The sequence below is a fragment of the Perognathus longimembris genome, chromosome 7 (genome assembly GCF_023159225.1).
Source record: "Perognathus longimembris pacificus isolate PPM17 chromosome 7, ASM2315922v1, whole genome shotgun sequence".
NCBI lineage: Eukaryota > Metazoa > Chordata > Mammalia > Rodentia > Heteromyidae > Perognathus > Perognathus longimembris.
The window spans coordinates 44,335,222-44,348,505 of NC_063167.1; the positions used below are offsets into that span (position 1 = coordinate 44,335,222).

General features: G+C 39.9%; 1 protein-coding gene across 1 annotated transcript in view; it reads left to right on the plus strand.

Moving 5' to 3' along the window:
• Ror1 (receptor tyrosine kinase like orphan receptor 1) overlaps positions 1-13,284 on the plus strand; it is a 345,026-nt gene that overhangs the window by 319,585 nt on the left and 12,157 nt on the right. Inside the window, exon 8 of the mRNA XM_048351478.1 lies at positions 7,768-7,979. Within this exon, the coding sequence (XP_048207435.1) occupies positions 7,768-7,979 (212 nt within the window). The remainder of the gene's footprint in view (positions 1-7,767; positions 7,980-13,284) is intronic.

The following is a 13,284-nucleotide window of genomic DNA, read 5'->3' on the forward strand; positions in this document are numbered from 1 at the left end:
TGACTTGTCCCAAAACTTTACAACCACGACTCTGGGTTGTGCTTTGCCATGAACCATTTTCTACAGTGTGGTAGTTTACAGTTTGGGGTAAGGCAGATGTTTTCCAGATTGCGAACACTACAGTTTCTAACTCATTCTGTCAGCAGTCTTCTCCCATATTTCATAGCAGACCTGTTATAAGGCAATTTGTCTTTCAGCCATTTCTTCAAACCAGAATTGAACATTGCAGTGAATTGGATGGTGGGAAGGGGGAAGGAGGAAGGAACTGAGCAGTACTTTGTATAGCTTGAAGTTTTCTCAAAGAATTATTGTTATGCTACAGATATTTCTAAGATACAGTTTAATGTCCGGTCTGTATATGTTTTCAGCAAAGGAAAGAACAATAATGACTTACAGCTAAGTCATATCCCATAAACATTCTTAACCATGAACATCTCTCAGTGTTTTTCTTGATTTTTTTTTCTGTCCTCAGAATATATTCTGTCATTTTCCCTAGTGTGTCAGCTGCTGTTTAGACATGCCACCACATGAGTAGGAAATGCTCATCCTTGAGTGGCAGAATTCTGATATGACACCAAAATGACAGTTGATCTTGGCTCTATTCAAGAAACAAATGGTACAAGCAAAAAGCCTTAGAGGAAATTTGTGAAGAAGTTGTTTATGAAGGTGTTTTAGGGACATTAATAAGGAAAAATACAAGTCATAGTGTAAGGTGTTTCCACCTAGATAAGAAACTTTACTTACCATAGTAACCTTACCCCACAGAGTATAGCTAAAGTATGCCACACCCTTTAGTAGAGAAATGCAACCAACTCTCACTAACCCTGTAAGGAAGAAGGAAAAGGAACAAATATGTCAGCCATACTCTTCCTGTCTCCATCTCCTGCCAATGGCTACCTGTAGCTGAACCTAACTAGAAGCAAGAAGTCAAGTGCTCACTGATGTATCCACAGTGGTCATACTCAACATTGAGCCAGAGAGAAAAAGAACAGATGTAGTAGGCTGAAAGACTCTTGGGAAAATATCACTGACTTTATTCTCTCGCATAAGAGAGCCAAAAGTTTGATGGAGGGCTGGGAAGGTGGCTGAGTAGTAGAATGCTTGCCTGGTATGCATGAAACCCTGGGTTTGATTCCTCAGTACCACATAAACAGAAGAAAAAAAAAAACAAAACAGAAGTAGTGTTGTGACTTAAGTGGTAGTGCCTTGAGCAAAAAGGAGGAGGAGGAGGAGGAGGGGGAGGGGGAGGGGGAGGGGAAGGGGGAGGGGGAGGGGGAGGAGGAGGAGGAGGAGGAGGAGGAGGAGGAGGAGGAGGAGGAGGAGGAGGAGGAGGAGGAGGAGGAGGGAGAAAAAAGAAGAACAACAACAACATTTGATAGGGGCTCAAATAAGTATCTTGTTTCAGTTCATTAAATTGTCAACTCACATTCCATTTTCACATTTTGTGAATTTGACTCTTGCAGATTTCCTATGTAAGTGAAGCCAATGAACTATGTGTCTTTCTTTGACTGGTTTATACCTCAACATAATATTTTCAGGGTTTGTCAGGTGGTGGTGCATGACAGGACTTCTTTCTTTTTGAAAACTGAGCCATGGTATGCAGGTCCCATATTCCCTTCATCCATTTTGTGGCTTCTAAGTATTTATCCAAATGAATTGGAAATGGGATCTTAAAGAGATATTTTCATGCCCATGTTCATTGAAACATAGTTCACAAGGCTCAATGTGAAATCAACCCAAGTAGCCATGAATGCCAGTACTGAGGAGAGGAAGAGATAGAGAGTTGTTCAATGGATATGACTTTCAGTTTTGCAAGACCAAGCCCTGGAGCTGGTTACATAGCATAGGAATGTACTTTACATTACTGACTGTGCAATTAAACATGGTTGAGATAATAAATTTTATGTGTGTGTGTGTTGTTGTTTTTTAGTGCCAGTCCTGGGGCTTGAACTCAGGACCTGAGTACTGTCCCTGAGTTTTTTCACTAAAGGATAGCATCCTACCACTTGAGCCACAGATACATTTCTGGATTTTAGGGGGTTTTTGGTGCTTAATTAGAGTCTCATGGACTTTCCTGCTAGGACTGGCTTCAAACCATGATCCTCAGATCTCAACCTTCTGAGTAGCTAAGATTATAGGCATGAGCCACCAGTACCTGGCTTATGATATTTATTAATCATCATCTGCTAATTCTACAAGGGAGTGGAGGTTGTTTTAACATGTCCATATATTTATACAAGGCATCTTGATCAAAGTTACCCCCTCTGCCATCCTCCCTCTTCTCTTTGCAAGAACAGTCTCTGCAAGCTTTATTACCTCTCTCTCTCACACACACACACACTCACACACACACACACACACAGTGTTTTGGTGTTTTGTTTTGTTTTTATGCCAGTATTGGGGCTTGAATTCAGGTCCTTGCATGTTTGCTTGGCCTTTTTCCTCAAAGCTGGTACTCTACCACTTGAGATACACCTCTACTTCTGTTTTTTTGCTCACAAATTAAAGATAAAAGGCTCTTGGATTTGTCTGTGTGGTTTGGTTTCAAATTGCAGTCCTTAGATCTGAGCCTTTTGAGTAGCTATGATTATAGGTGTGAGCCACTGGCTTCTGTGTTTTTTTAATAATTAAATATCCTTCTAATTATTAAAAATTCATCTAATTTTAATGAAACCATGTAGATTCCAGTTACTAAGATTTTTCTCTCAAGTGCTCACAATGGCTTACTTCCCCTAATTTCTTATAACTGGGATATTTTCTGCAGAGACAAAAATTGTATCACCAGTATGGCCTGTTCAACATTTTTTGAAGGAATTCACTTGAGACTAGGCAATAGATATTAGAAATCTGCCTTATATTTCCATCAGCAAATCAAGAGAATGAATGGCAAGGCTCACCATGCCAACCACCGGCCTAATTCTACTCTTTCTCCTTGGGCTTTAGGACATGTGCTTCAATATCATTGGTACAGCCCAATGTGGGCTACAGACCCATTCCTGTTCTCTTTGGTTTCACTTTTTTTTCCAGACAAGATCGTAATATAAACTTGTTTCATTTCCTTGGAATTCTAAGGTTCTGTAAGATTCCTTTCCACCTTTGCCATATTCAATATCAGAGCATTTTCTTGTTTTAACTCAAAGTAATATCCCAGATGATGTTTCACTTTACAAAAGTACCCCTTGAATAAGAAATCATGTTTACCTTCCTTTAAGCCCCAGGGTAAGAAAGGAGTATTTTTGCTCTATTATATTTAATTACTAATCAAAGTATTGAATATCATTGTAAAAATAAAATAGGAATGTCAGATGTGAACTGTGATACCAAATTGTGGATTTTTAAAAGGAAATGAGTCATGTGATCTGAACTAAATTGTTGGTTTCAAAAATCCCAAGTATTGAACTTGATGTAACTAATAGGCACGTTTAACTTTTAAACAGTTATTCCAAATAACAAAAAGAAACTCTTCCTTATTCTAATTTCCAGCCAGTTTTTTTTTTTTTTCTGCAATGCACTGGAGGTTTCTTTGCCCCTCTCAAGTGAATAGTACCTCAATGTCCTTTGTGCCTATGTACCATTCTCATATAGTGTGAGCCTCGGGATATTAGTGCTCATTGAAAGGAAACCTTGAATTTTAAGGAAAATGAGGAAAAACAAGTTTGTCCACTCTTTTAGGATCACTGTTTATTAGGAATATGATTTTAAAAGCATGGAAAAGGCTTTAAAGGGAAATAGGCTTACATTTCAACCTGGGCTTGCTTCTGTCTCACTTTGCCATGTCCCTTGTCCCTGCTCCAGCTTAATTTCTCCACATGTAAAGCTGAGATAAAGTGCTGGGCTCACACAAGGAACAAAAATGTTTGACTTTGTAAAGGGAGCTTGGCAGAAGTTGTTTTTTTAGTTTTTCATAAGTGAAGCTAGTTGTTCTATGAAACATCTTTTTTTTTTTTTTTAAGAGATTGAACCTTTTCTGGCCAAGCACAAGAAAGAGCCTCGTGATAAGGAAAGAGACCCAGAATAGGCTTAAATTTGTTTTCTGACACTTCTAACATGACTTCACATTATTCTGCTTCATTACTTCACTTGGCAGGAAGACCTTACGCCTGTTGCCCTCCTCTGCATAAGCAAAAGGAGCAGTGTTTGTATGTTTAAAGGATTTAGCTTCTTGAAGTTTGTTCTCCCACAGAATGAGAGGGGCAGTTGTCCCAGACAGCCCTTTTACAATAAAAGGTCTTCCGTGGATAATCTGATAGGGAATGAATTCAGAATAGACGCCTTTGTTGGCTAGACAGGTGAGACCTTATTTTCTGTTGTTGCTAAAATTCTACCTTGAAGAAGAAAATGACTAGCGTTACATTAGTCCTAAATTAGTGTCATTCCTTCTGTAATCATTACACTCATAATGATTTCACAGAAAAATCCAAGAATAACAAGAGATCCTATCCCATACTGAGAAATTCTATCATGTTAATAATATATCATCCAACAAGCAGATAGTAATTTTTGATTATCCAAGGTTCTTTTATGAATTTGATCTCATTTGATTCTCCCGTGAGTCATGTAAGATTGGAAGAGCAGGCATTATTCCTGGTGAATAAAGGAGGAAATAGAGATCAGAGAACATTTCTTGCTTCAGGTTTTTTACTAGTTCCAACTCCAGATTTTGCAACAGGTATGAGAATAGGCACATTCCATGTCACTCTGTTTATTGTTGGCAACGAATCTATGAAATAGGTATTATTATTCCCTCTTTGTAGACAAGTTTACTAGGAGTGGCTAGGTGCTGGCCCATGTTCACCTACATAATGACAAAGGCAGAATTCAGTGGTTTCTGACTTTAAAATGTATATCACATTGTCTCTAACATAGGAGTCTGTGTTTGTGTATGGATGCTGATGTGTGTGTGTGCTTATGTATGTGCTGGCATGTGCTTTGGTGTATGTGTATATACACATGTGTACTTACCCTCAGCCCAAGGACAGGCATTCTTTGATTCACAATTCTTTCCTATCTATCCCCAGACATGCAAATGTCATCATTACTAGATAAATATGGCATGTTTAGGATGGTGTCCAGAGATGCCTGTGTTAAAAAGTTCTCTGCCCCGATGGATATAGTGGGAGTTCAAAGCATCATTGTCTTTAATAGTTTCAATGTTACTCTCCACCTTTCAGACCCAACTCATCATCCCTACCTCCATAGAGGAAGCCTCCCAGGAGAGCATAGATACAAAGTAGCAAGTGATCCTCAATCACTGGCAGTCCTGAACAGTAGCCAAAGCAGGAGGCAGGAAGCAAGACTGATTTGGGAAATTCCAGGGTTTGATTTACTAGCTTAACCTTAACCATGGTGTCCCTCCAACCTTTCACTATATATAATGGGGATAAGAGCCAGGTGTTTCACACCTGTAATCTTAGCTACTCAGAGGCTGAGATCAGAGGAACATGATTTGAAGCCAACCAAGACAGATAAGGCCAAGAGACTTTTACTCCGATTAACCACCAAAATGCCAGAAGTGGAGCTGCAGGTCAAGTGGTAGAACAACAGACTTGTCCAAAACAAAGCTAAGAGTCAGAGTTTAAGCCCTGAGTTCAAGCCCCAGGACTAGCACTGAGAGACACAGAGAGCCAGAGACACAGAGAGATAGAGAGAGAAAGACAGAGACAGCCTGACAGAGTGGTATGTTACCTCCTAATCTCAGGTTAAAATTAGATCATTTTGAAAAGTACCTGATTTTTGTGCTAGTGGATTAAAAATAATTTTCTTTTTTGGTCAGCCATGGGGCCTGGGCACTGTCCCTGAGCTCTTTCACTGAAGGCTAGTACTCTACCACTTTGAGTCACAGTGCCACTTCTGGTTTTCTGGTGATTTTTTTTGGAGATATGAGTTTCATAGACTTCCCAGGATGGCTTTGAACTCCAATCCTCAGATCTCCGCCTCCTGAGTAACTAGGATTACAGGCATGAGCCACCAGCACCTGGCTTCAAATAATTACTAGTTTTATTATACCCAATAACCAGATTTAATCCCTCCCAATGCCTTGTGAAGATTAACCTAGAGTGCTCCTTCATAAATATTCAGACTGAGTTTGTTTATGTGAGAAGATCAAAATATGATTTATTACTGCTATATCTTAGCAGAAGTGAAGATTCTCAAGGAAGGTGAATATAAGTAAATATTATTTTCCTTTACATGTACTTAGGGAGCCCATTCAAAGGAACTGTAACTTTAGGTACTCTATTTAATAGAACTTTTGGGGTCTTTGCTTCATTCTGTTCATACTTCCATTGTAGCATCTAAAACATATTGCAATCATTTTCCCTCAATTTCCTTAAAAGTTCCTTAAAGGGGGGCTGGGGATATAGCCTAGTGGCAAGAGTGCCTGCCTCGGATACACGAGGCCCTAGGTTCGATTCCCCAGCACCACATATACAGAAAACGGCCAGAAGCGGCGCTGTGGCTCAAGAGGCAGAGTGCTAGCCTTGAGCGGGAAGAAGCCAGGGACAGTGCTCAGGCCCTGAGTCCAAGGCCCAGGACTGGCAAAAAAAAAAAAAAAAAAAAAAAAAGTTCCTTAAAGGCAGGGAGCTTATCATGATTAATTTTTCATTCTTATTACTGTGTACAGTGCTTGGTACTTAGGAGGTTTTGTTTATTGACTTGCTGAGGGAGTAAGAAGGATAACTTAATAGATGCATGCTAATTATTTTGCAAAGTAAATGATCATCTCTAAATTTTGTGTCCATCTGAATTTTGACACATTGGAGTTTCCTGAAGATGGCTGATCTTGCTGATCAGAGGATGTCAGCATGTAACTCCTCTAGTTAGCATCTTGTAATTCTTGTGTTTGTTTTACCAGGCAAATGGTTTATAAATGATAATACATGCTTTAAAGTTTTGGGCTTTAATGGTCAGACTCAAACCTATAAAAACAAGAGCATACCTCATGCCCTTCTATATATATTATATTCTTTGCCAAGCAATGGTAAAGTGGGCATATATGATTTCAAAAATATACTTCAAAGTATTAGCCCTCATGATTATTAGTTTCATATGAAACCATTTAAGAAGAAAGCTGGGGTTTCAAAAAAGTGTCAAGTTATAGAGCACTTCCGTGCAAGTGGGAATTGTAGACACCCTGCAGAATATTCATTTACTTCTACATGTGAGAAGAAGTGTTCAGATCACACAGATCTTCAGTGTTTGACCAGTGTTTGACACTGGCTTCAGGCTCCCTTATTCGCAGGCAAGTAGCTTTTGGGACACTAGACACCCAGGATTCTTTAGCCACATTTTCTCTGGGAGATGTAGAACTGGCCCCATAAATCTACTCCAGCCAAAACAAGGGCATCGTTTCTGGAATACCGTGTTGTAGTGGGTGACCTGGGCTGGCAGCCAATGGAAGAAGAGTCCTGTGGTACGTATTAAAGACCTTGGATGTATACAGTCCATTCACATGGTGTTTAACTTTTAAGGTGTTAGAGAAATAAAGGTCTGCTAATAAAGAAAGGAAGCTCATCAGAGCATCCCACACACATACAAAACCTTCATAATGTCTCTCCTCAATTTGTAAATGTTTGAACTTTAAACTTTTAAACTTCAATAAATTACATACAGGGTTAATAGATAGAAATTGTAATAAGCAACAGATTCTTTTTTATCATAGATTTGTGTATACTGAGGAATAGAAGGTTACTTTAAACTGTGTAATTTAATATTATGGATGTTATTTTAACAAGTATAATTCTTGCTCTTTTCCTTGTTTGTACCCAGATTCAAAGGATTCCAAGGAGAAAAATAAAATGGAAATTCTGTACATTCTGGTGCCGAGTGTAGCCATTCCCCTGGCCATTGCTTTCCTCTTTTTCTTCATCTGTGTCTGCCGCAATAACCAGAAGTCATCATCACCACCAGTCCAGAGGCAACCGAAACATGTCAGAGGCCAAAATGTAGAGATGTCAATGCTGAATGCATATAAACCCAAGGTAAGCCAGAGATGCCAAAGCTGTAATGACTCCAATAATTCAGGTTGAAGTGTAACATTATAACCTTCCCAAATTTAGAAATCATATTATATCAAATCATGTCTTATGCACACTAGACTTGGTTTTCAACACATGCAGACTACCAGCCTATCTCAGCCTTTGCCTGAGGCAGCATAAACATGTTTTTTATACTGTGCCCTGTCCAGTGGGGCTGGCAGGGGTATAGGGGGGAGCAGCATGGGGAGCTGTTGGCCTAGAAGTTATCCTTAGGAGATCATCTCAGGCCTGGAGGAATCTTTTGCTTCTTCATTAAAAATGATGAAGTAAGTCAGGTGCTGGTGGCTCATGCCTGTAAATCCTAGCTACTCAGGAAGCTGAGATCTGAGGTTCCTGATTTGAAGCCAACTTGGGCAGGAAAATTGGTGAGACTCTTATTTCAACTAATCATCAAAAAGCCAGAAGTGGGGCTGGGGATATGGCCTAGTGGCAAGAGTGCTTGCCTCGTATACATGAGGCCCTGGGTTCAATTCCCCAGCACCACATATATGTAAAACGGCCAGAAGTGGCGCTGTGGCTCAAGTGGCAGAGTGCTTGACTTGAGCAAAAAGAAGCCAAGGACAGTACTCAGGCCCTGAGTCCAAGCCCTAGGACTGGCCAAAAAAAAAAAGCCAGAAGTGGAACTGTGACTCAAATAGTACAGCACTAATCTTGAGCAAAAACAGTTCAGGAACAGTGGCTAGGTCCTGAATTCAAGCCCCAGGACTTGTACAAAACAAAACAAAAGGTTAAATATTATGGCTTATCTTTTGTACCCTTGGTTGGATACAGTCATACATGTTGATAATCCCAGCTACTTGGGAGGTAGAGATATGGAAGATTACAATTTAAGGCCAGCCTTGGAGAAGTTATCAAGATCCCATCTCAACCAAAAGCTGGATGTACTGCTGTATGCTTGTTATTCCATCTATGCAGAAAATATAAATAGGAGATTTGCAGTTTCAGTCAGCCAGGCTAAAGACACTAACCCCACAATAATGAAAGCAAAACAAAAAAGGATATAGGTCCTGGCTTAAGGTTCAAGTCATGAGTTAAGGTTCTGGTCATGAGTTCAGCCCCGGTATCATTTAAGAAAAATATCATTTTTAGACATGACTTAAACCCTTTTTGCTCTGGTTTTAACATATTTTAAGAGAAAGACTGTTCTAGCAGTCTTTGAATGCTGTTTTATGGTAACCCACCTGACCTGCCTCTCCCCATCCCCACCCCCAACCCACCCACCAAATCAACCTACCTCCTTTTGCTTTTCCTGCACATCTTTCAACATTTGGGTGCTTGAAGTCCTAGCAAGGAACCTAGGGTCATGGCCTTACTTTGAATGCAGCTCCCCTACTGGATCTTGGAGCTGAAGCCCAACAAGGGCTCTCTCTCAGGAAAGCCAGCTGCTCTGTCCCAGGTGTCTCCACAGAGAGATTCATTTCAGTCATTTAGGATTCTTGCTTCCAAAACTTGTTCTAATGCAAGAAGACTATTTACTCAACAAATATCTGTCTCCTCTGTGGGTTAGTTACCAGATCATTCTTTTCTCCCTCATAATAAGATTTTAGGGGAAATAAAATGTTGTCATGTTCAAATTAACTTCTCTTCTTACCTAACAAGTGAATGCAATAATTGGGAGTATAGACCCTCATTTTATTTCAGTTTACTGTTTAGATGTCTTTTTAAAAATTATTTCAAATATCTTGAAACTATTTTTGCTATTACAAAGTCCTACTTTTGGTGTAGGGGTTCTTTAAATGGATATTCCTTTTCAAGCAAAACAAATATTCTCTTGCTAAATGTGATTTTTAAAACTGAAAACATTTACAGCTTGAAGATCTTAGTTCATTCAGTGGCTTACAGGATAAAGTGAAGGTTCAATTTTTTTAGCCTAGCTCTACCTAGCTGATTTGCATATATTATAGCATTTTTATATATTGTTATTCTCAGACCTTATACTTTATATTGTATTATTATATTATAACATATAATATATTGTTTATATTATTATGTTACCAAGAAGAAGAAAAGAGAGATAATATTACTGCACATTCACAAGGTAACACTTTTTGGCCTTAAAGCTACTTTTATATGGCCTATGACTTTAAGCTCCTAGCACAATAGTCATTGTTTGGTAGACTCTTTTCCCATTGTTTCTGTTGGGGTGCCTGAATGGGAGAAAGAGCAGAGCTTAGTTACAGTAATCATGCCATGTAGGAGCTAATATCCTAGAGAATCATTTCCACTCTGGAAAGTGGTTAGCACTAATGGCTATCTTAATTCTTTTTTCCCCCTTTATTCTGTTTTTTGTTGTTGTTTTGCCAGTCCTAGGGCTTGAACTCAGGGCCTGGGAGCCATCCCTGAGCTCCTTTTGCTCAAGGCTAGCACTCTACCACTTGAGCCACAGCACTACTTCCAGCTTTTTCTGTGAGTAATTGGAGAAAAGTGAATCATGGACTTTCCTGCCCAGGCTGGCTTCAAACTGCAATACTCAGATCTCAGCCTCCTGAGTAGCAAGGCTTTACAAGCATGAGCCATAGGAGCCCAGCTTTAACTCCATTTTTTTTTATTTTTTTTATCTTGAAGTAGTCATACAAAAAGGAATTCCCATTCAACAAAGTATTATAGGAATACAAGGATCAATTGATCAAGGTGACCACTTTTCATAGTTCTCCTTCAGCCCTCCCAACCTCACTCCTTCCTTTGGTTTTCTTAATTTTGTTGGATATCTATTGAGTTTTATAACTGCATTTCCCCCATTAATTCCATTATTAGTGCAGACCTGTTTCATAACACATGGAATCCAATAGGCATGGAGTTTTAAGTAAGCACTTTTTCAAAGGAAGACCTGGAATCATACATAGAGAAAGCTACTGTGCATTGACTAATACAAGTTGCCAAGTATAAAACAAGAGCTTTTGTGACTATTTCCTCATTTAATCTTTATAGCTATTATGTGAGGTCGATATTATCTCTGTTGTACAAGCAGAGTAACTGAGACACCCAACAGATTAAGTTATCTTGTTGAAGAGCAAAGATCTCAGAACTGGTAAAGCTCAAATGTAAATATAGAAAATTTTCATCTCTAAATAAGGCAAAGTTCTCGCAAAATAACTCACATAGAAAAGTGGAAAAGGAATCAGATTAAAAACAAAAAAACAATGGCATAGGATTCTTTTGGCCTGTCTACAGTGCACAGTCATCCTGGAGACTTCTGATAAAAACCTTTCGCAGGCATGGATGACAGTCACAAGCCTGAGGGATGCAGCCCTGGCCTTGCCAGGAACTTGTAAAACTTGGCCAGAGTAATAACAGTTCCCCATTATCCCGGACCAAAGAGACAAATGTAAAATATCCTGCCCTGAGACTTAATGAAACAGATGTTGTTGTCATAGTTTCTGGCTTATTTCTGAGGTGTGTCTCACAAAGCCTCCCAGTGGGAAGATTTCTCTTTCTAGGACATAAAGAACTTAGCCTTAACTGACGCCCTTCTGACCCCTGCCTGGAAAAGTAGGAATGGCTCAACTACTTGGCTTGTTTGGTGGGGGTGGGGGGGTGGGGAAGGGAAGAGCGGAAACAACAAAAATAAATGCTAACTCTTCATCCCATCCCACCCTCCCCCCTTTACTCTCCTAAGAGATTTGGCTCTGATCAAATTTGAGTTATTCAGTTGTTTGTTTTGGTTCTTACTGAGTGCCTTTCCTGGAAAAAGCACAAAGGACTTTGTAGACCTTAAAGAAAATTCCTAAATGTAAACAGTCAATCTCTAAAACTGCTTTGAAAGGTTACTGCCACATAAATATTACATGTACCTATAAAATCTAAAAGGAAGGAACGCACAGAAGAAAAGGAAAAGCCTTGAAAACAAACATTCTCCCAGAATGAAATCAAAAAGATGTTTGGAAGTAAAAGGAATGAAGAAGGGAAGCTGGCCTCCCCTTGCCTTATTCTTACTTTTCCTTGGCCTATTCAAAAACCAGAGACTCCAGGGTTCTTATTTATCCAAATGAATGTGCCCTTCAGGGTTGAAACTATCTGTTTCCATCTTTCTTCACTTGCTGAGCCACTCACATTCCCCTGAGTGTTTGGATTAAGAAGAAGCTCCTCTGAGAGATTAGAAACTGATACCCTTCCTAGAGGACAATAGGCAAACGGCTGCAGACAGACTGGCTACAGAGGCCTGGCTTGGGCCCCTAGAGAGGCTTTTGATGAGGCCCCAGTGGACCTGGATGAGGAAGCCTGCAGGTCAGAGAGGCACTTTAGCATAGAGCCATGGATAGATAGGAGATGAGGCCATTCTCCCTGGCTCTCCCTCTGACTGACTGCTTGGTGATTCTGAGAAGCCATCTAGTCTCTCGCCATTCAATTCTCAGCTGTTCAGAGAAAAAAGTAGACTGTGTCCATGTAAAGGACTGTTTATGTATTTCCCTTTTATTTTGTTCAGGGAAAAAAAAGCCAGGCAATTTAATGCTCTAATGAGTACGCCAGTGATGTTGGAATTAAGGGAGAGTTTTCTACATCCCATTAAGAACTTTTAGCATTTCAGTAGGGTTTTAAATACTAGGAAAGTGAACGTTTTCAGAGGAGCCCAGAATCCTAATTTCTCCTCTTTCTGATTCTCTCCCTTCACTTCTCTTTCCTGCCTCTACCTCTCTAAATCAGCTTGACCCTGCAAAACTGAGCATTCTTACATGTGTTTGGGTGAGAGAGAAAGGGGGTCTGGTATCATCCCCTTAGGAAGGGTGAAGGAGAATCTCCTATCCAAAACACAGTAGGGGCCCCAATAAGCCTCTTGCCTCCCCCTCTACCTGGGTATAAGATACCCAGAGAAACTATGGCATGGAAGAGTTTAAGAATGGTGATAAGAGACAGCAGCAGCAGGCCTGGGGTGATAGATTTTAGCCAGACATGACCCAGCCCCACGGTTCTAACCCCTGCAATTCCTTGCTGATATAAGCAGATTTTAGGAGGGTTGGTTGGGGAGAACAGAATTCCCTAGCTGTTTGTATTTTATTTCTCATTCTACCCTCATATCTTGCCAAGTTCTTTGTTTCTTCCTTTCTGGATAATTCTCACATTTTTCCTTTCTAGCTAAAGTCGTTGCTGAATGTACTGAAACCTTTTCATAGTCTTAGTACGCTTCTTTTTTGGCCAGAAATGAATTTCCATCTTAAAAGGCTCTGCTTACAAAGCTGGATTCTGGTGACTCAACACCTGTAATCCAAGCTATTCAAGTGGCCGAGGTCTGAAGATAGGGATTCAAACCCAG